Below are 22,736 nucleotides of genomic sequence, written 5' to 3'. Positions count from 1 at the left end.
TGTGTTTCTTTTAGCATCAGTGTGGTTTAACTAAACAACTCATGAGTAGTGGCCATTCGCTTAACTGTCAAAATACAGCAAAAAAGGTGTGAGAGTATAACTTAAGAAGATATTACTGTTTACAATTGTATCTTAAAGAAACGTGGGCACTTAGTGCATATTATAATGTACACAAAGCTCACAAAAATACTGGTACAAGACTTAATCAACACCAGAGGGTAAGAGCATCCTCTCTCTGACGTACTGTAAGCTGACGTACAGTAGGAGGGAAGATCTAGTCCCAAATCTATATAGACCAGTAAAAACACAGAATGCCCACAAGAGGACAGTTGAGGATGGAGATCTCAGCTCTCTTCATTGGCCTGATCCTGTCTCTGGGTTTGTGTCAGCTGAACTCAGCTCTTGCCTTGAATGGTTCTGTGGATGGTGTGAAACAAAGGAATGAGCTCACAGAGGATAGGACTGGTGTTGGGGTGAGCACTGAGGCCTCATCTGTGAAATGTAAGCTCCAGGGTACCACTCGTCTACCTGCTTTCTCAATGGATGGTGACTATGTTATTGGTGGTGTTTTGTCCATACACCACTATGTATATGCAATGAAGCATAACTACACCACTATGCCTGATTCACTAAGATGCTCAGGGAGGTTAGTAAGAGGAAGATGTGTGGGCTAAAAGAATGTTTCACTGTGGGTGTGGAAATGTTTCAATACGTATTGTGTTTTATTGAAAATGTAAACAAATATTTGACAAACTACCAAATCAGTATTTGGCTGGACCATTTTAGGTATTATATTTACTACAATAGCAAATTGTGACAATTTAAAGATGTACATTTTTTAAATCATTCATAGTTGATTAAGTATTTTTTATTTTTATTATACTTATGCAGTTTAGCTATCAGTTCTTGGCCAACACTTTTAAATGCAATTGTCTTTAATTTCTATGAAATAAGTGAAATGTCATATGAATGTCAGAATCTCATATGTATTTTAAACAGTGACACAAGTGTCTGTCTGCAGCATTGATACCCGTGAACTGCGCTTCTCACGTGCAATGATCTTCGCCATCGAGGAGATTAACAACAGCACGGAGCTGCTGCCGGGCATCAAACTTGGTTATCAGATCTACGACTCATGTGCCTCTGTGTCTGTATCAGTGCATGTGGCATTCCAGCTGTCAAGCGGCCTGGACCCAATGTTTTACACCGGCGACAATTGTTCACAATCTGGTAAGATGATGGCTGTTGTTGGTGAGTCTGGGTCCACGCCATCCATCAGCATGTCTCGCATCATTGGGCCCTTTAACATTCCTCAAGTAAATATTTTGAGTTTCTGCAAACTATGTGTTTAACAGACCAGGGATATTTTGTGTTGTCCTGTTCAATAATTACACTGTTGTGTTCATTTAGGTTAGTCACTTTGCCACTTGTGCATGCCTGTCCGATAAGCAGCAGTACCCGAGTTTCTTCAGAACAATCCCGAGTGACCAGTTTCAGGCTGACGCGCTGGCAAAGCTGGTAAAACACTTTGGTTGGACTTGGATAGGTGCTATCCGGTCGGATTCAGATTATGGAAACAATGGCATGGCGTCTTTCCTGGACGCAGCACACAAAGAGGGAATCTGTGTGGAATATTCAGAATCTTTCTATCGGACCCACCCACGAAGCAGGATCCAGAGAATAGCAGACATTATCCGGAGGTTTCAACATTCACTGATTATCTGCTTTTGTTCATTTATCTCGCACAAAAGGCACACAACTGACGTTATAGAATCAGTGGCACAATACTGTACATTAACAAACAAAATTGAAGTCTCTTGACATCTCTTATATAATTGTTTTAATTAGCTTTATATAGAATTAAATGTTTTTTTCATATTGGACTCATTCGATGCACTATTATTTCTCTCAAGGTCAACAGCTACGGTGATTGTGGCATTTATAACATCTGGAGACTTTAGGATTCTGCTGGAAGAGCTGTCGCTCAAGCCCTCTCCTCCTCGCCAGTGGATCGGCAGTGAGGCCTGGGTAACTGACCCAGACATGCTGAGGTTCAGTCTGTGTGCTGGAGCAGTTGGATTTGGCATTGAGCGATCTGTCATCCCAGGTCTGAGAGACTTCCTGCTGGATCTCTCTCCCTCTAAAGTGGCTGCCTCTCCAGTGTTTACTGAGTTCTGGGAAGATGCATTCAACTGCAGGCTGGGAAAAAGTGAGAAAATTGGGTTCATTGACATAAAAGACACTCAAAGTTGCATCTTTGCATGTGTTCTGTTATTTCTTTCAAAGTCCAATTGAAACTGTGTTAAAATGTCTAAATGTGCTCTTAGTCTAACCCCTAGATTAAAATAGAATATATATAGATATTGAACAAAGACATGTTATGGACATAAAGAGCATTTTTGTGAATAATCAATTTTTTTGTGGTTTGTAAGAACTTCAGCTGCAGTAGTTTCACCATGTCAACCCTGAAGCCTGAACACATGCACACAATAAATTAAGTTTACAGGCCACTAAGCAAACTAAAGTACAAACAGTTTTACTTATCCTACTAGCATGTATCAGTTACAGTTTATATGTATATAGTTTGATGCTCTTTTTCTAACAGTGATAGTTTATTTCTTCAAAACACTTTAACACAGATCTTCAAATTCAATGAGAAAAATACATGATTTGCATTTTATTCAGTTGACTAATTGTCGGATATGAGCTCGTCGATAAAGCTAAAAAAAAAATACAAAAAACATTCAGATGAATTATAATATTGTCAATGCTAAAGAAAATGTGGTTTTGTCTTTATGTGTTTTTAACAGCAGTCATAGACAAGAATGCGTGTGACGGAAGTGAAGACATAGAGACGATCCAGAGCCCGTACACTGACACATCTCAGCTCAGGATCACTAACATGGTGTACAAGGCTGTTTATGCAATAGCACATGCCATTCATAATGCAGTGTGTCAGGAATCATATTCTATCACCCAGTGTGATAAACTCACCAGCATAGAGTCCAAACAGGTCAGTCAAAAAAATATGTACACTTTTCACTCTGTTGTACCATTTTATAATCATACATTCATCTTATCTTCTATTGCTTCAAATTTCTCTTTCATTTTCTTCCACTACTTCATCCTCACAGGTTCTCGCTCAGCTGAAAAATTTAAAATTTTCCAAAAATGGTTATGATGTGTCATTTGATGCCAACGGGGATCCTGTGGCTGCATACGAGCTGGTTAACTGGCAAAAAACTGAGAGTGGCAGCATTGAGTTGGTGGCAGTAGGGCACTACGATGCATCACTGCCGGTGGGCCAGGAATTCCACATCAACAAGAACCTCACCTGGGTGGAGGGTGGTACACAAGTAGGGAGCGAAATGTATTTCATATTTCAATTTGAACTTGCATTATATTAAACGTTATATGTGAACACGTAATTTGGGTCACTGCAATTGGTACCTCTGTAGATAAAAGCAGGAAAGATATTCGTCCCGAATACGATTTCAATGTAATGAATCATCGGTCACACATTTTAACAGTATTTAGCATTAGTTAAGTATGAGTAAAAACCTAATTTCTAAATTTTAAAGCATTGTTCCAACATTTATAAACACAAGTGTCGGGCCGTGCGTTTTAAACTTAGGCCTTCAGTGAGTGCCGTATAGTCCACATCACGGGTGGACTGGGGGAAAAAAATTGTCCCGGGAGTTATTGTCACAGACCAACCCACTCAATACACATCGCGTTTCTACAGTTTACCATGTGTGGACAGCAGACAACCACTCCGCCACACGGCACTACCACAAGCGTGCGTGGGGGCCGACCCACGAAGCTATGTGGACTAACCCGCCGAACAACACACAATTACGCAGCACCTCTCGATTGGACGCCTCGAGGTTGGAGGTGTCTCTACACCTTTTCTCTACACATGAACACTCCGTGGAGCAATGTGCCTTGCAATGTTGTGCATCGTGGCTGACTGATTTGTCCAGCGCAACCCCGTCGGGTCAACAACAATGCATGTTGTCCAAATCAACAACTAGTCACATTTAGTTATAGCAAAACAATCCAACAAAACTGCGGCACTGAAACCCTTTAAACACAAGACATTGCAGGCGTGATAATATATATTATTATTTTTGTATAAAATAGCTATAACTTTGAGATTCTGATTAGGCCAGCAGGATTGTGCGAAAGAAAGTCCTTCATTTGAGTCTTCCAATATTGCGAGTAACTTGCATCTCTTGCTTAAGTTTAATGAGAAGGACCCAGAGGTTTTTTCTCTGTTCGAAAGGGTTGCAAGGGCAAGAAAGCGGTCTGACTGAGCAAACTGTGCTGTTGCAGTGTGTGTTGTCAGGGGAGGCTCAGGAGGCGTATGCGGCTTTAAGTGATGATCTAACTTATATATCAGTCAAGGATGCGGTGTTGAAGGCATATGAATTGGTCCCTGAAGCATATTGTCAGCGCTTTAGGACACGGGAAAAATAGGTCAACCAGTCTCACACGGCGTCTGTGAGGGAACTTACCTTTAATTGACATGCAAGTATTGTTTTTAGACACACTTGAAAATAATCTTAACTCCTTTAATCCTCTAAGCACGTTTTGACATGTGTGACTTTGTTTGTGCCAGGTGCCTGTGTCAGTGTGCTCTGACAGCTGTCCTGCAGGATCTCGCAAAGTGCTGCAGAAAGGAAAACCCATTTGCTGTTTTGATTGTATAACATGTCCTGAAGGAGAGATTAGCAATGCTACAGGTATCGTTTCTCCGATTGAAGATTAGACATAAACTGGCACATAACTGTTAATGTAACACATGTTTTAACACTTTAACCAAGCAGATAAAGTTGTCCGGAGAGTCTGTGTATACATGCTACCGATTATCCTCCTTGTCTGCTCACCCATTACCACTGCTGTGATCACATCACCGCTGTCCACTAATACCCTGCACTGGCTCCCTGTCCCACAACAGAGCCCATTCAAAATCCTTATTTTTATGGTGTGTTCACACCAAAACACTTGTGAATATTCACAACGCCTTTTTGCCTGACTTTATGTAGTTAATTTGCTTTTTCTCAATCATTGGTGGCAGAAAGGGGGCGTGGCTACGTTACCCCAAGTCACCAGCACATAGCCTCACAAGCTAATCTAAACTCACCAGGTCATGTTCCTGGAGTTACCACTTAATACCGAAATGAGTGACAGTCACGCTCAATGCGTGACACTTGAGAGCCCTGATATCTCAGTCTCTCTGCTCCTCCTGAGTTTCTCCCGCGACTGTGTCTGTTTGGTGTAAATTAGGGTGACTAGACGTCCTCTTTTTCCCGGACATGTCCTCTTTTTCCCGGACATGTCCTCTTTTCGAGACTTAAAAAATGTTTGAATTAAATTGAATTCAGCTACGGCAGGATGGCGATGACGACGGGCGCAGCATCTCAACGCTGATTGGCTTTCACCAACTCCGTGTCGGGCAAATTAAATTGCCAATTTAAATTGGCAAAAAAGCAAATATTCACAACGCTTTTTCGCATCATGTGCACCGCCGGGCGAAAAATTTGCTTTTTCGCAACCATTCGCATTGGTGCATTGAATTTACATGTAATCTATTCTAATCTGTTACTCAAACACACTCTCCAAATCAGGCCTTTACCCCAACAAGCTGCTTCACCACCACACTTTTTTCCACAGCTGCAGTTCCTCTAATACCAACCTCCTGTCTCCACCTCTAAAGACCAAGCAGCAGCTACAGTGTTCTCAATAGCTGCCTCCTTCATTATTATTGACTACACAACATCAAATATTGAGTATGGCTGCTAAAAGCCTTTTTGTTGTGTTCTTTCAGATTCCCCTGATTGTTTCCCTTGCCCCAAGGAATTGTGGCCTAATGCAAAGAGAAACACTTGTCTCCCCAAGCCTGTAGAGTTTCTTTCCTTCAACGAGGCCCTAGGATTCATCCTGGCTGCATTCTCAGTTGGTGGTGCCTGTCTGGCCATCATAACAGCGGCTGTGTTTCATTGTCACAGGACATCTCCGATTGTCAGAGCCAACAACTCTGAGCTGAGCTTCCTGCTGCTCTTCTCTCTGACTCTCTGTTTCTTATGTTCATTGACTTTCATTGGAGAACCCTCTGAGTGGTCCTGCATGCTGCGCCACACAGCGTTTGGGATCACCTTCGTCCTCTGTATCTCTTGTGTTCTTGGAAAAACAATAGTTGTGTTAATGGCATTCAAAGCCACTCTCCCAGGTCGTAATGTTATGAAATGGTTTGGTCCTCCACAGCAAAGGATGACCGTAGTGTCTTTCACCTTCATTCAAGTTATAATATGTACTCTTTGGTTGGTTCTTAGTCCTCCTTTTCCAATGAAAAACCTCACCACATACAAGGAGAGAATCATCCTGGAGTGTGCATTAGGCTCATCTATTGGGTTCTGGGCTGTGCTCGGGTACATCGGCCTGCTGGCTGTCTTTTGCTTTGTGTTAGCGGTCCTAGCCCGGAAACTACCTGATAATTTTAATGAAGCCAAGCTCATCACCTTCAGCATGCTGATATTCTGTGCAGTCTGGGTCACCTTCATCCCAGCATATGTCAGTTCTCCTGGGAAATTTACTGTGGCTGTGGAGATATTTGCCATTCTTGCCTCCAGTTTTGGACTCATATTGTGTATATTTGCTCCAAAGTGTTTCATCATATTGTTTAAGCCAGAGAAAAACACCAAGAAACATTTAATGAACAAAAGTCAATCTTAAAACATAAAATTTTGAGAAAACAAAGACAGCACTTAAGGGGACTTTTTACAAATACTTAAGCCACAAGGTCACAATTTGAGTTTTCTGTCTCCTGTTTTATTTTGTAGTCTTGTGTCCTCTGTGTCTCTGCACTTCCTGCCCTGGTGATTGTCTGGGATTGTCTGTCTACCTGGTTCCTGATTGTGTATTCCCTTCACCTGTGCTGCCCTTATTGTGTCTACCTGCTTCTCGTTACCTCCCTCTTATATTTAAACCCCATTTGTCTCCTGTCCCCTTGTCGGTTTGTACTGTGTGTTACCCTGTTCCCTGTGAGTAGTATGTCTCTGTTCAACTATAGTGTTTTTTGTTAAAATAATTTAAACTGTTGAATGGGCATTTGGGTCCTTACTCTCAAAGCGTCCCGTGACCGAACAAACCGACCAATACCTGGACCAGCCATCTTTTTTCCGGCCCTGCCGTGGCAAGTCCATGGCCAGCCACAGTTAGTTAGTTTTTTTTGTGATGCTCATGGACATAGTCTGGGGTATGTCGACCAGGTCATGGGCCCAGAACTTGATGCCTTTTGTGAGCCCCGCGAGGTTCTGCGTGGTCCGTGGGGTCACTAGAAGGGACCCTTGGACCACGTGATGGAGCATGGTCCGTGGTGGGGTGCCCAACTGGCTCTTGGTGGGCCCCGTAGCCTAAGGGGAAAGGTCCCTGATCCGGTGGACTGAACTTCAAGGCCTAGTCGTCGACAGGTTCCTGCTGACCCCCCCCCCCCCCCCCCCCCACCCGTGCTTCAGTCCAAGCTGGTTCTGGTTGCTGCCTTCCTACTGCTGCCAGTTCCAGCCCCTCATGATTTCAGTTTCCTGTTTTATTTTGTAGTCTTGTGTGTGTCCCTACACTTTCTGCTGCGGTGATTGTCTGTCTACCTGGTTCCTGACTGTATATGCCCTTCACATGTGCTGCCCTCATTGTGTCCACCCGTTTCTCATTACTTCACTATTGTATATGATCCCAGTTTGTCTCCTGTCTCCTTGTCGGTTCATACTGTGTCTTATCCCGTTTCCTGTGAGTAGTATGTCTCTGTTTAATTAGTGTTTTTGTTCAAATAAATGACTTTGAACTGTTGCATGGGTATTTGGTTCCTCACTCATAGAGCTTCCCGAGACACACGCAGGACAAAGATGGAGAAATTGTTTGACATTTCATGAGTTAGTGCTCCAATCCGTGTTTTTTATATTGCATATTTTATTTATTGTAATGTCATTTTTCGAAAGTACTTTTAAAACGATATTTGTTTGATTTAAAAAATATTCTGTCATCACAGCCTATTAGTATAAAAGAAAATTGATATACACTTAATTCTACTTTATAAACTCAGTGCTTCTTTATTCATATTTCTGTTTTGGCATTAATTATGCAAATTAACTGAACTCATAAGGTTGACGTTTGTTAGTCTGTAATAATAGCTTGAACACAGATTTTTCTTGGGTAGCTCTAAAAGAGTAAAGAGACATGGGCACATGGTGCATATTATAATGTCCACAAAGCTCACAAAAAAAGACTGTAGGGTCAGATCATCCTCCTTCTGACGTACAGTAAGATGACGTACAGGAGGAGGGAGGATTCAGTCCCAAATCTATATAGACCAGTAAAAACACAGAATGCCCACAAGAGGACAGTTGAGGATGGAGATCTCAGCTCTCTTCATTGGCCTGATCCTGTCTCTGGGTTTGTGTGAGCTGAACTCAGCTCTTGCCTTGAATGGTTCTGTGGATGGTTTGAAACAAAGGAATGAGCTCACAGAGGATAGGACTGGTGTTGGGGTGAGCACTGAGGCCTCATCTGTGAAATGTAAGCTCCAAGGTACCACTCGTCTACCTGCTTTCTCAATGGATGGTGACTACGTTATTGGTGGTAGTTTCTCCCTACATTATTCCACGCACGCAATGAAGCATAACTACACCATCATGCCTGAGTCACGAAGATGCTCAGGGAGGTTAGTAAGAGGAAGATGTTGGGGCTAAAAGGATGTTTATATAGTTTGAATTATAAAAAAAAGTATGACATAATGTGTAAGTATTATATTAACAAAATAGAAGAATTGTAGCTATTTTTCATTTGTTGACTGAAAACATGAAAACTAAAACTAGTTTAAAATATCCAACTATTGTTAATCTATGCATTAGGATTATTGTGCATGTTGTACTGATGTTTGTGTTTAAATTCTTACCTATTATGTATTTCTGTTACAATTATTGGGATGTTCTGTCCTCATCATTATGTAGACCATATTTTAAACAGTGACACAAGTGTCTGTTTGCAGGATTATTACACGTGAACTGCGCTACTCACGTGCAATGATCTTCGCCATCGAGGAGATTAACAACAGCACGGAGCTGCTGCCGGGCATCAAACTTGGTTATCAGATCTATGACTCGTGTGCCTCTGTGTCTGTATCAGTGCATGTGGCATTCCAGCTGTCAAGCGGCCTGGACCCAATGTTTTACACCGGTGACAATTGTTCACAATCTGGTAAAATGATGGCTGTTGTTGGTGAGACTGGGTCCTCGCAATCAATCAGCATGTCTCACATCATCGGACCCTTTAACATTCCTCAAGTAAATATTTTGAATTTCTGAAAACTATGTGTTTAACAGACCAGTGCTATTTTGTGTCGTCCTGTTCAATAATTACACTGTTGTGTTCTTTTAGGTTAGTTACTTTGCCACATGTGCATGCCTGTCCGATAAGCAGCAGTACCCGAGTTTCTTCAGAACAATCCCAAGTGACCAGTTCCAGGCTGACGCGCTGGCAAAGCTGGTAAAACACTTTGGTTGGACTTGGATTGGTGCTATCCGATCAGATTCGGATTATGGAAACAATGGCATGGCGTCTTTCCTGGACTCAGCACACAAAGAGGGAATCTGTGTGGAATATTCTGAATCTTTCAATACGTACCAGCCACGAAGCAGGATCCAGAGAGTAGCAGACATTATCAACAGGTTTTTATATTCTATTATTATGTGCTTTTGTTCCCTGTATTCACATTGATCGTATGTACATAAGTCCATAACAATGTTCGGTAAAGTATAAGACAGAAGAGTATTTTATCACGTTAGAGGCCAATTCAGTGAGACCAAAAACTGTTAAAATGATCTCCATATATATATATATATATATATATATATATATATATAGACACAGACAATTTAATTTGTAATATATGTTATTACTGGTCTCATACAATGCACTTTTATTTCTCTCCAGGTCGACAGCTATGGTGATTGTGGTATTTGCAACCTCTGGAGACTTGACGATTCTGCTGGAAGAGCTGTCGCTCAAGCCCTCTCCTCCTCGCCAGTGGATCGGCAGTGAGTCCTGGGTAACTAACCCAGACATGCTGAGGTTCAGTTTATGTGCTGGAGCAATTGGATTTGGCATTGAGCGATCTGTCATCCCAGGTCTGAGAGACTTCCTGCTGGACCTCTCTCCCTCTAAAGTGGCTGCCTCTCCAGTGTTTACTGAGTTCTGGGAGGATGCATTTAACTGCAGCCTGGGAAAAAGTGAGAAAATTAGGTTCATTAACATAAAAGACACTCAAAGTTGCGTATTTGCGTGTGTTCTGTTATTTCTTTCAAAGTCCAATTAAAACTGTGTTAAAATGTCCAAAGGTGCTTTCAGTCCAACCCCTCGATTAAAATAGAATATATATAGATATTGAACAAAGACATGTTCTGGACATAAAGAGCATTTTTGTGAATAATCAGTTTTTTTGTGGTTTATATGAACTTCAGCTTCAGTAGTTTCACCATGTCAACCCTGAAGCCTGAACACATGCACACAATAAATTAACAGTCTACAGGACACTAAGCAAACTAAAGTATAAACAGTTTTACTTATCCTACTAGCATGTATCAGTTACAGTTTATATGTATATAGTCTGAATCTCTTTTTCAAACAGTGATAGTTTATTTCTTCAAAACACTTTAACACAGATCTTCAAATTCAATGAGAAAAATACATGATTTGCATTTTATCCAGTTGATTAAGTGTCTGATATATGGGCTGGTAGATAAAGCTCAAAATAAAAATAATAAAACATTTTTTTAGATGAATTATAATATATAATTTTGTCAATGCTAAGGAAAATGTGTTTTTGTCTTTATGTGTTTTTAACAGCAACCACAGACAAGAATGTGTGTGATGGAAGTGAAGACATAGAGACGATCCAGAGCCCGTACACTGACACATCTCAGCTCAGAATCACTAACATGGTGTACAAGGCCACTTATGCAATAGCACATGCCATTCATAATGAAGTGTGTCAGGAATCATATTCTATCACCCAGTGTGATAAACTCACCAACATAGAGTCCAAACAGGTCAGTCAAAACAAATATGTACACTTTTCACTCTGTTGTGCCTTTTTTTAAATCATACAGTCTTACAATCTTATCTTCTATTGCTTTATTTCTCTTTTATTTTCTTCCACTACTTCATCCTCACAGGTTCTCACTCAGTTGAAGAAAGTTAAGTTTTCCCGAAATGGTTATGATGTGTCATTTGATGCCAACGGGGATCCTGTGGCCACATACGAGCTGGTTAACTGGCAAAAAACTGAGAGTGGCAGCATTGAGTTGGTGGCAGTAGGGCACTACGATGCATCACTGCCGGTGGGCCAGGAACTCCGTATAGACAGGAACCTCACCTGGGTGGAGGGTAGCACACAAGTAAGGAGCAAAATGTATTACATATTTCAATTTGAACTTACATTATATTAAAGGTTATATGTAAACACGTATTTTGGGTCACTGCAATTCTTACCCCTGTAAATAAAAGCAGTAAAGATATTTGTTTGAATACAATTTTAATGTAATGAATCATGCGTCACACATCGTAATAGTATTTAACATTAGTTAAGTATGAGTAATTTTTCAAGCATTGTTCCAACATTCATAAGCACCAGTTGCAGGCTGTGCGTTTTAAACTTAGGCCTTCAGTGAGTGCCGTATAGTCCACATCACGGGTGGACTGGGGGAAAAAAAGTGTCCCGGGAGTTACTGTCACAGACTGACCCACTCAATACACGAGGCGTTTCTACAGTTTACCATGTGCGGACAGCAGACACCCACTCCGCCACACGGCACTACCACAAGCGTGCGTGGGGACTAGGAGTGTCACGATACCAAAAGTTTAGTAGTCGGTGCCAATACCAGTAAAATAACATGATTCTCATTACCAATTTTGATACCATGATTAAAAAAAAAGATTCAATGTACTTAAACTTGAAACATGAACTTCTTTATTCAAATATTTTTTTTAAAAACACCCGACACGTTTGCTGCACCACACTTCACTGAAAGTTTTAGTTTACTTGTTGAGAGTTGCGCATGCCCAGAACTGATGGTGACTGGGTCCGCCCACTTACTGTGAAATATAAATCTTCCAGAGCAATGCGCCGTTCTGCTAGCTCAATCAGTGCACAAACCCGTCTGCATTTGCTTCAAAACGATTTACTGTCAACAGTTTCTTTCGGTGTGCACCGACTTTCCAGAGATAGCTGTTGCTCAAGTTCCACTAATGTTCACCACCTCCACTGTTTACAAGCCACGCCAGCTCGGTAGGCCCCGCGTGCAGTTCCTCAGCACACAGCCTTTCTGTTAGCTAGGTATTTAAGTAAGCTAGCACGGCGTGCAGTGTAGCTTTCTGTCTGTTGATCTAGTAGCGAAAGAGAGAGAGAGAGAGCGCTCAGGCAACAAATACACTAGCGCAGTTTAAAGCTTTAAGAACAAGCAGGTTTTGCTTGCGCAAGAGGGGATTTTGCTCGCGGAGTGATGTAAAAGCGCTCGTCAAAGTGATGTAAAAGCGCTCGTCGAAGTAAATTACGCTACCCTTTCTTGTCAACAAGTCACGGTGGGACAATCGCTGCAGCCGTAGTTGCCATCTTTGTTTTCTGAATGTAAACATCGACTGGAACACGAAAGCGTATACTGCCCACATCAGTTCCAGAAGAGGTGCAGCTCACGGTACTTGCGATACCTCAAAAAAATAGGCATCGTCCGTGTTTTGATATTTCAGAATCGAAAGGTACCGTAAGTATCGGTTCTCGTGACATCCCTAGTGGGGACCGACCCACGAAGCCACGTGGACTCCCCCGCCGAGCAACGCACAATTACGCAGCGCCTCTCGGTCAGATGCCTCAAGGTTGAAGTTGTCTCTACACTGAAACCCTGCACACACAAGACATTGCAGGCGTGATAATATATTACTTTGTTTGTATAAAATAGCTATAACTTTGTGATTCTGTTTAGGCCATCAGGATAATTTTGCAAATGAAAGAAAGTCTGAGTCTTCTGATATAGTGAGTACCTTGCATCTTGCCTAAGTTTAATAAAAAAGGACCCAGATGTTTTTTTCCCTGTTTGAAAGAGTTGCAAGGACAAGAAACTGGTCCGACTCAGCAAACTGTGCTGTTGCAGTGTGTTGTCAGGGAAGGCTCGGGAGGCGTATCCGGTTTTAAGTGATGATCTAACTTATATATGAAGGATGCCGTGTTGAAGACATATTATTTGGTCCCTGAAGCATGTTGTCAGCGGTTTAGGACATAGGAAAAATAGGTCAACCAGTTAATATGGACTTTGCGAGTAAACTTACCTTTAATTGACATGCAAGTATTGTTTTTAGACACACTTAATAATCTTAACTCCTTTAATCCTCGATGCACATTTTAACATGTGTGACTTTGTTTGTGCCAGGTGCCTGTGTCAGTGTGCTCTGACAGCTGTCCTGCAGGATCTCGCAAAGTGCTGCAGAAAGGAAAACCCATTTGCTGTTTTGATTGTATACCGTGTCCTGAGGGAGAGATTAGCAATGCTACAGGTATCGTTTCTCCGATTGCAGATTAGACATAAACTGGCACATAACTGTTAACGTAATACATGTTTTACACTTTAACCAAGCAGTTAAAGTTGTCCTGAGAGTCTGTGTATACATGCTACCTATTATCCTCCTTGTCTGCTCACCCGTTATCACTGCTGTGATCACATCACCCCTGTCCACTAAAACCCTGCACTGGCTCCCTGTCCCACAACGGAGCTTTCGCCTGACTTTATGTTGTTAATTCGCTTTTTCCCATTTTTTTTTTCTCACCATTCGTGGCAGAAATGGGCTGCGGCTATGTTACCCCTAGTTACCAGCACATAGCCTCACTAGCTAACCTAAACTGACCCGGTCACATTCCTGTAGTTAGCTGCACATAGCCTCACTAGCTAACCTAAACTGACCCGGTCACATTCCTGTAGTTAGCTGCACATAGCCTCACTAGCTAACCTAAACTGACCCGGTCACGTTCCTGTAAAACAATTTTCATCGACCATGAAAAATTAACAACTATTTATGCGTTATACTTGTTGTAGGAATACCATAAACGTGTAAACATCAAGCGCCCCCATGTCTGGGTTCATATTATCCGTAGTCGCACACAGCTCCGACTCCTCCAGGACGAGTGTCTGAATGAAGCCGCTTGGCTTTCGCAACTCGGCGTCAGACGAATTAAATCGGCAGAGTTAAAATATTTAAACTCTGGTGAATGCAAATATTCACAACGCTTTTTCGCGTCATTTGCGCCGCCAGGAGAAAAATTTGCTTTTTCGCAACCATTCTCGTCTGTGCATTGACTTTACATGTTATCTCCTTGTGCAAATATTTCGCAACTCTTTTGGTGTGAACACAGCACTACTCAAAAAAGCCCTCCAAACCAGGCCTTCACTCTACCGAGCTGCTTCACCACCACACTTTTTTCCACAGCGGTAGCTCCTTTAATGCCAACCTCCTGTCTCCACCTCTAAAGACCAAGCTGCAGCTACAGTGTTCTCAATAGCCGCTTCCTTCATTATTATCTACTGCACAACATCAAATATTGAGTATGACTGCTAAAAGCCCTTTTGTTGTGTTCTTTCAGATTCCCCTGATTGTTTCCCTTGCCCCAAGGAATTGTGGCCTAATGCAAAGAGAGACACTTGTCTCCCCAAGCCTGTAGAGTTTCTTTCCTTCAACGAGGCCCTAGGATTCATCCTGGCTGCATTCTCAGTTGGTGGTGCCTGTCTTGCCATCATAACAGCGGCTGTGTTTCACCGTCACAGGACATCCCCGATTGTCAGAGCCAACAACTCTGAGCTGAGCTTCCTGCTGCTTTTCTCTCTGACTCTCTGTTTCTTATGCTCATTGACTTTCATTGGAGAACCCTCTGAGTGGTCCTGCATGCTGCGCCACACAGCGTTTGGGATCACCTTCGTCCTTTGTATGTCTTGTGTTCTTGGAAAAACAATAGTTGTGTTAATGGCATTTAAAGCCACACTCCCAGGTCGTAATGTTATGAAATGGTTTGGTCCTCCACAGCAAAGGATGACTGTAGTGTCTTTTACCTTCATTCAAGTTATAATATGTACTCTTTGGTTGGTTCTTAGTGCTCCTTTTCCAATGAAAAACCTCACCACATACAAGGAGAGAATCATCCTGGAGTGTGCATTAGGCTCATCTATTGGGTTCTGGGCTGTGCTCGGGTACATCGGCCTGCTGGCTGTCTTTTGCTTCGTGTTAGCGGTCCTAGCCCGGAAACTACCTGATAATTTTAATGAAGCCAAGCTTATCACCTTCAGCATGCTGATATTCTGTGCAGTCTGGATCACCTTCATCCCAGCATATGTCAGTTCTCCTGGGAAATTTACTGTGGCTGTGGAGATATTTGCCATTCTTGCCTCTAGTTTTGGACTCATATTGTGTATATTTGCTCCAAAGTGTTTCATCATATTGTTTAAGCCAGAGAAAAACACCAAGAAACATTTAATGAACAAAAATGTATCCTAAAAGATTCAGTAAGAACCTGAGAGGCCCATCAAGTCAGATCTGGAATTGAAGATTGCCAACGCCTCTTGTCCAAGTCTCTTCTGTGGACTGCATGTACAATATCATCTTCACTAAGTGCCCATGTCTCATTTCTACTCTTGCAGGACATCATATTAATTTCATGCTAACCTTATTGCAGTTAAATCTAATAAATATACAAATTGAAGGAGTAGTTAGTTTGCAATAGTTAGGACGACAACCTACAGTGTAATGCTCATGATGTGCACATTCGACTGTTTTCACCTTGTTGATTTACTGTAATTAACAAGTTATTTTGTATAAATATTTTGATTGAATTATATGTCTTTTATGTGTAATCATATACATAAAATGAATACACAAGGTGAATCTTCTTCATTAAATTATTGCTACTTTAATAATGTGTTTGTATCTATTTTTTTAAGACCATATTCAACGCCACAATAACTTCTTCAATTTGTATATTTATTAGATTTAACTGCAATAAGGTTAACATGAAATTAATATGATGCCCTGCAGGAGTAGAAAAGAGACATGGGCACTTAGTGAAGATAATATTGTACATGCAGTCCACAGAAGAGACTTGGACAAGAGGCATTGGCAATCTTCAATTCCAGATCTGAAAGATCTGACTTGATGGGCCTCTCAGGTTCTCACTGAGTTGTGTGAGAATGGATTCAACTGAACTCTTTTAATTGATTGTCAAAGTGGAGCAAGAGCAGCTTAAAGATGAAACCTCAACACATGGTGGGGATGTAAGTTTGATGCTATGGGAGGTTAAAGCATATTGCATACAGTACAATAAAAATAAAATATCCATAAAGTCCAGAAAAGGGATGCAAACTGAACTGCAGCAATTGTAAACTATGAAAGATACACTACTTTTTTTGTGTTTTAGTACCTATTAACATCCCTTGATCCTCACATGCCCCAACTAACTAATTTGTGTGTATTGTCCACCATTGTCCACTATAATAATATGAAAGATGGAAACAAACACATAATCACATTTTTAGCAAAATTGTATTTCTCTTTTTCTATTTAGCAATAATTTAAAAATTGTGAACACATGAAAACATCAGACAAAAGGAAAGACAAAACAGTTTACAGTACACAAAGATAGAGGTACGTTTAATAATGCTAATTAAACAGACTATTCAGGGCACAAAGTGAGCTTTGATGCAGCTTTAGGATCTAAACCTGCAGTCATATCTCAATCAGATCTAAATGTGTTTTTTCCTTGAACCCTGATTGCTGTCTTTGTGTTTCTCTCCAGTCTCAGCAGGATGATGTAACATTTGCATTCACGTATTGTCCTCTCTCCTGTGCCATTGCATTTGATTGTGATTGGTTAATCTGGCGATGACTCATATGACCCATGAAATAAAGCAACCATCACAGTTTTTATAGCACTTAGACAGCCTTTCAGAGAATATGTTGGCGAACTGTCATCTCTTAAAGACAGTGTTCATTGGGTCTGTGTCGACATTCTACCATTGTGATGGCTTCTCCCTGGCTGAGTCTTTGCGCCTTATTTATGCTTCTTTTTCCTGTGTTCTCTGATGTGAAGGAAAGGGAAGAGCCAAGTTTAGAGAGAAGTGTGGTGGGGAATGAGGAGAACGTGAGTGAGGTCGGTTCTAGTTTACCTCATTGTGTGAAGCTGGCAGCCAGCGAGCCTGCGGCCCTGCAGTCGGGAGGGGATGTCGTGATCGGAGGGCTTTTCCCTTTGCATTATGTGGCTTCCAAGCAAGAGCAAAGTTACCACAGCAAACCTTATCTCACGCCTTGCAGCGGGTAAGTGTAAGGGTCCTGTTGATATGTGATATACCCCCCCACCACATGTTTTCAATTTTCATATTGTTTTAATTTTTACACAAAAACGTAACTGAAATGTGTTTTTTGTCAAAGGATGAATTCCATAGACTGCATTCAACTTTATTTAATTCTCTGCAGCTTTGACCACAGAGCCTTCCGCTGGATAATGACCATGGTGTTCGCAGTGGAGGAAATAAACCGTAATTTGAGCCTGTTACCAGGGGTTAAACTCGGCTACAGGATCATGGACAGCTGTGACCATGTCCACACTAGCCTCAAAGCTCTTTTGTCTTTAGTCAGTCCATCCAAAGTTGTGATGAATGAGGTGAACCAAATGGAAGAAATGGATAAAAGATTAGATATGTCAAAGGACAGAAGTACTGGATCGGAGGGGGTAAAAGGCAATGAAAATGAAAGAAAGGAAAGGATGCTGTGGACAGTGAAAAAGAGAGTGTCTGAATTTCTTGAAGCAACGCCTCACAGTCTTGAAAATAATGGAAATGACAAAAAGGAAAATGAAACAACTGATGGGAGTACACGGTCTCAAACTTTACCTCATTGTCTGGCTGACTCTCCGGTGGCAGCTGTGATTGGCCTTGCATCCTCTTCTCCTACAAGAGCAGTAGCTCACACCCTTGGCCCTTTCAATCTCCCACTGGTAATGAAAAGCCAGAAACATGCACAGCACCACATTTTCACATATACTGTATATATTTTCATCACGTTTTTTTTTTTTCATGATGAATCACAAAAGAATGCTTGATACATTTTGTTTTTTACAGGTGAGTTATTTTGCCACCTGTACCTGTCTAACTGACAAGCACATGTACCCATCATTCTTGCGGACTGTGCCGAGTGATCTCTTTCAAGTTAGAGGGCTTGTTCAGCTGGTCACCTTCTTAGGCTGGTTCTGGGTGGGCACAATAGGGACCACGGTGAGATAAGCCTTCTTCTTTTCTTTCATACCAACATACCAACATGTTTTACAAAAGCTCTCTATGTATTTCAGGATGACTACAGTCGCTATGGTATCCACGAATTTTCCAACCAGTTTAGACAACAAGGTGGGTGTCTGGCATTTCATCTGACCATCCCGAAATCACCCACAGCGGCTGAGACACAGGAAATGGCAGACAGGCTGCAGAGTTCCACCGCAGTGGTCGTGGTGGTGTTTGCCACAGAGGGACAGCTGCTGGACTTGATCCTCGAGGTGAGCACTCTGGGGTTCTCAACCTTTTGTGGCTCAACTAACAAACGCTGACTTGTTTTGTGTCGCCGACTAAATTTAGTAAAAATTAAAAAATATGAGTGGCCAACACCAAGTACCGATCTGATACCAGTTTAAATCAGAAACCCTGGAGGCTTCACTTTATAGAACAGGCAGGCTGTATTTGTTTATGTGTAAAGTGAAATCGGACTGGACTTGAACATTATATTCCTAACTTTGTAAAAAAAAAAAATCCATTTTGTGTCACTCCATCTAAAAGGACGTGTCTCTTTGTCTCAGTTTATGCATATGCATGATCATACCATTATATATTATGAAGCATTTAAAGTAATAATTGGAGTTCATGCTCATCTGTTTGCTTTCTTATTAGATTTCTTGACGTATGCCTTATTTTCCAGCTGGCTCAGAGAAATGCGACAGGCATCCAGTGGGTAGCAAGTGAAGCCTGGGTGACGGCGAGCCTGCTGACCTCACCCCGCTTCCACCGTCTCTTAGAGGGCACGCTGGGCTTCTCCTTCCCTGGAGTCAGGATCCCAGGCTTGAAAGAGTTCTTGTTGAATATCCGCCCTTCTCCAATACCCGGGATGGCGTTCGTCAACATGTTCTGGGAAGAGCTGTTTAGCTGCAGGCTAGAGTTTAGAGGAAACCAATCAGCTGATGCAAACTATGAAGGTGCTGCTGAAAAGCCTGCGTGCACTGGTTCAGAGGATGTGAGGGCCATTGACAGCAGCTTTACTGATGTATCTCAGGTCAGAATATCCTATAATGTTTATAAAGCTGTATATGCCATCGCCCATGCTCTTCACACTTTATTAAACTGTGATTCTGCAGAACATCACGGAAAGTGTGAGAATCGCAAATCATTCACTTCTAGGCAGGCAAGTTAAACCACGGCAACATAATAAAGTATATGATTTATTTGAACTATGTCATTACATGAGTCTTTCCTTTAGTTGTTCTCTCCTCTGTTCTTTATTGAGTTTTTTCTCTTTTCATACAGTTGCTGCAACATCTGAAGGCAGTGAATTTCACCAACCAGTTTGAGGAGAAGGTTTTTTTTGACTCCAACGGAGAGCCGGTCCCTCTCTATGACATCATCAACTGGCAGAAAGACAGCACGGGTGTAATTAGGTGGAATATTATCCTTTTAAACTCTCGGATATAATTATGTTTTCAAGAACTTTTTATTTAGTTTGATGTCAAACTGATCTCCTTCAGCGGCAAAACTACAAAATATATTTCAAATAGTTCAAAGATATCCCACAAAGTTTTTTCGTATGTCATTCACATAATCTTAAAGGAGGATGTATAAAGACAGCGAATTACACTCAATGAGAGCAGGAGGGGAGGTTAATCTATCAAACAGCAGTTTGTGAAACGAGGAGTCTGTTGAGGTTTTTGTCATGTCACTTGTGTACTTCCTTAACGACACGTCCACGGTTGTTTTAACTCAAACAACAATCTATTCCTAAACCTAACCGAGTAGTTATCATGCTTCAACCTCACAGGATCATCCGTGAAGACAAAAGTGTATCTATAAAAAAGACTGTATGCCTGTAACGAGCAGAAATTGACGGGCTTTTGTCGGAAAACACACAAACGATGAGATGACATTGATGACATTTTGTAGGATTTACAAACCGTTGCATGAGAATGCGCTGTAACGCTTTTTAAACTTTCAGCAATACAAAATTGTCAAATTTACTCTGGCCTGATATTACAATAATGCCATGTGTTTAGATTCATAAAAGTGGGAAGCTACGATGGTTCCGCTCCATTGAAAGAACAGCTGCAGATAAAGCAGAGCACCATTGTGTGGACAAGTGGACAGTCACAGGTGGGTCACATGTCCTCTAAAAACATTTAAATTTCTTTAGCTTACAGGAAAAGACATATTCAAATTGCTAGCATGGAACCCAGCATGTAATCTGCTGCGACGCAAATCTTGGTATGTGATTGAACTCCTTTATTTCTCCAGGTTCCTGCGTCTCAGTGTAGTTCTCCGTGCTCGCCCGGCAGCAGACAGGCCAGACGGCCCGGAGAGCCTCACTGCTGCTTTGATTGTTTGCCCTGTGCAGATGGAGAGATCAGCAACCAGACCGGTGGCCCATCCATTTTTTTTTCCATTCATAACGTGTCTGAAGCAAAATGCCAAATCCTGGAACACTAACATTACAAAGAGTATATTTTATCCCCGATATAAAGTACCCGATAAAACATATTTCTCATCAAAATATATGAATACAAAAATACAATATTGAATATCTTCTTTTATTTTTACATTATGTAGAATTTCTCATGAAACTGAAAACAGGTGTCCCAGTGAGACCCTGAGAAAAGGTTAAAAATCAGGTGAACAATTTGGGGAATCGTCAATGAAACATGATTAGAAATATAAATAATGGAGCTATGAACTTCTTCTTTGATCCTTCCTGGGTGATGTGAGTCTCCCCGCGATGGTAATGTCCACCTGAAAATCTTTGACCCTTTATCACTAACGTTGGGTGAAAATCACCAGAACAAAAAAAAAGGGATCGGCTTCCCGCCTTCATAACGTCAGTGGGCAGCCTGAAGCTACACAAACACCTACACAACTCAGACAAAAGCAACACAATGAAAATTACGTAACCACAATCGCGCTGGTAAAAATCAACCAACGTTAATGTTCTAGGGTTAAACCCACAAAAAAAAGAATGTCGCACAACTTTGGCATATATGAATGCAAACTGTTGTGTAGAGTTTGGGTGTGTTTACAGTGTGTGTGTTTGTGTGTGTCTCTCGAATAGGTTCCACCGAGTGCACAAAGTGTGCTGAATACTACTGGTCAGACAAAGACCATGTGACATGCGTGGCTGGGGTGGAAGAGTTCCTGTCTTTCCACGACATCATGGGCGTCGTCCTGGTCACGCTCACGCTGCTGGGCGTTGTCCTGACAACCATGGTCACTGCTGTCTTTCAACGTTTCCGTCGCACGCCGATCGTGAAGGCCAACAACTCAGAAATAAGCTTCCTGCTTCTCCTGTCACTCAAGCTGTGCTTCCTGTGTTCCCTGGTGTTCATCGGCCAGCCTTCAGTGTGGACGTGTCGGCTCCGGCAGGCCGCATTCGGGATCAGCTTTGTCCTCTGTCTCTCCTGCCTCCTCGTGAAGACCATAGTTGTTCTCTTGGTCTTTTACTCCAAAGCACCCGGTTCGAGGGCCCTGAAGCAGTTTGGTCCCTCTCAACAGAGGACTTTGATCCTGTGCACGACAGCTCCTCAGGTGGGAGGGCTTTAGCACCAACACTAAGCTGTGACGTTTTTTCAATTTTGGGGGGGTTTATAAAGGGTAGCTTATCTTTTCATTTTGCCCCCAGATTTGTCTCTGTGCTGGTTGTCTTTTGGGCGCCCCTCCTTTCCCATTCAAGAACTCAAACTACCAAGCCTTGACTGGAAAAGTAAGAATTGCAGTATCTACCGTCAGGAGTCTCCAGAATGAGAAATGCAGAAATCAGAGCCAAACCAAACAATCAGTTCAAATTGGTTATAAACACCCTGATGCAAAATGATACCATTCATGTTGATTGATCTGTATTCATGTATTGTTGGACATACTTAGATTGTTGTGGAGTGTAAGGAGCCATGGCCCCCTGGATTTTATCTGGTCCTGGGCTACATTGGTCTACTGGCCCTCGTCTGCCTCATCCTGGCGTTCCTTGGACGCAAGCTCCCCGATACCTTCAATGAGGCCAAGCTCATCACCTTCAGCATGCTGATCTTCTGGGCCGTGTGGATCTCTTTCATCCCAGCTTACGTCAGCTCTCCTGGAAAGTTCACTGTGGCTGTGGAAGTATTTGCTATATTAGCCTCCAGTTTTGGACTGTTGCTATGTATTTTTGTGCCAAAATGTTATATAATATTACTGCGGCCTCAGAGAAACATTAAGAAAGGACTGACGAGAAAATAACTAACATGAAGTCACCATGTGTCACACAGTTCCTGTACATTGTTGCAGTGTGTTTGTGTACACCTTTTCCTGTTACTGTCTCTCTCACAATAACCCTTTAGTAGTCCATGCCCCATATTCACAGCACCCTGCTAGAAAAGCTTTATT

The 22,736-nt window shown here is 41.9% G+C and overlaps 3 protein-coding genes across 3 annotated transcripts; all 3 read left to right on the top strand.

Moving 5' to 3' along the window:
* Positions 1 to 327: 327 nt before the first annotated feature.
* On the top strand, positions 328 to 6,735 carry LOC137790180 (extracellular calcium-sensing receptor-like). The gene is made up of 8 exons (XM_068584161.1): positions 328 to 646; positions 1,022 to 1,316; positions 1,411 to 1,700; positions 1,914 to 2,209; positions 2,811 to 3,013; positions 3,135 to 3,356; positions 4,622 to 4,745; positions 5,831 to 6,735. Exons 1-8 carry the CDS (start codon positions 336 to 338, stop codon positions 6,733 to 6,735), a joined length of 2,646 nt encoding a protein of 881 aa, XP_068440262.1. The 5' UTR covers positions 328 to 335.
* A 1,952-nt stretch (positions 6,736 to 8,687) lies between these two features.
* On the top strand, positions 8,688 to 15,623 carry LOC137790089 (extracellular calcium-sensing receptor-like). Its single transcript, XM_068584031.1, has 8 exons — positions 8,688 to 8,716; positions 9,044 to 9,338; positions 9,433 to 9,722; positions 9,988 to 10,283; positions 10,900 to 11,102; positions 11,229 to 11,450; positions 13,476 to 13,599; positions 14,681 to 15,623. The coding sequence occupies exons 1-8, from the start codon at positions 8,688 to 8,690 to the stop codon at positions 15,583 to 15,585; spliced, it is 2,364 nt and encodes a 787-aa protein (XP_068440132.1). The 3' UTR covers positions 15,586 to 15,623.
* Positions 15,624 to 16,332: 709 nt separating this feature from the next.
* olfcu1 (olfactory receptor C family, u1) lies at positions 16,333 to 22,589 on the top strand. Its single transcript, XM_068584159.1, has 14 exons — positions 16,333 to 16,350; positions 16,880 to 16,894; positions 17,174 to 17,397; positions 17,557 to 17,713; positions 17,930 to 18,076; positions 18,201 to 18,353; positions 18,428 to 18,628; positions 19,045 to 19,524; positions 19,647 to 19,777; positions 20,387 to 20,483; positions 20,625 to 20,748; positions 21,433 to 21,905; positions 22,000 to 22,080; positions 22,242 to 22,589. Exons 1-14 carry the CDS (start codon positions 16,333 to 16,335, stop codon positions 22,587 to 22,589), a joined length of 2,649 nt encoding a protein of 882 aa, XP_068440260.1.
* Positions 22,590 to 22,736: the final 147 nt, after the last annotated feature.

The sequence above is a fragment of the Clinocottus analis genome, unplaced genomic scaffold (assembly GCF_023055335.1).
Source record: "Clinocottus analis isolate CAN_PGR_092001 unplaced genomic scaffold, fCliAna1.0.p SCAF_2, whole genome shotgun sequence".
NCBI lineage: Eukaryota > Metazoa > Chordata > Actinopteri > Perciformes > Cottidae > Clinocottus > Clinocottus analis.
The sequence above is the reverse complement of the archived record's forward strand: the minus strand, read 5'-3'. Positions and strand labels throughout refer to the sequence as shown.

What these genes read in the sequence shown, in the direction of transcription:
- LOC137790180 (XM_068584161.1), top strand. Translation starts at nt 336, where the DNA reads ATGGAGATCTCAGCTCTCTTCATTGGCCTGATCCTGTCTCTGGGTTTG. An exon ending in ATAGCAGACATTATCCGGAG is followed by an intron (nt 1,701 to 1,913) that starts GTTTCAACATTC and finishes ATTTCTCTCAAG; the next exon opens with GTCAACAGCTACGGTGATTG. An exon ending in GGGTGGAGGGTGGTACACAA is followed by an intron (nt 3,357 to 4,621) that starts GTAGGGAGCGAA and finishes TGTTTGTGCCAG; the next exon opens with GTGCCTGTGTCAGTGTGCTC.
- LOC137790089 (XM_068584031.1), top strand. Translation starts at nt 8,688, where the DNA reads ATGCCTGAGTCACGAAGATGCTCAGGGAG. An exon ending in TAACTGCAGCCTGGGAAAAA is followed by an intron (nt 10,284 to 10,899) that starts GTGAGAAAATTA and finishes TGTTTTTAACAG; the next exon opens with CAACCACAGACAAGAATGTG. An exon ending in CCAACATAGAGTCCAAACAG is followed by an intron (nt 11,103 to 11,228) that starts GTCAGTCAAAAC and finishes TCATCCTCACAG; the next exon opens with GTTCTCACTCAGTTGAAGAA.
- olfcu1 (XM_068584159.1), top strand. An exon ending in TGCTGGACTTGATCCTCGAG is followed by an intron (nt 18,629 to 19,044) that starts GTGAGCACTCTG and finishes CTTATTTTCCAG; the next exon opens with CTGGCTCAGAGAAATGCGAC. An exon ending in GACAGCACGGGTGTAATTAG is followed by an intron (nt 19,778 to 20,386) that starts GTGGAATATTAT and finishes CCATGTGTTTAG; the next exon opens with ATTCATAAAAGTGGGAAGCT.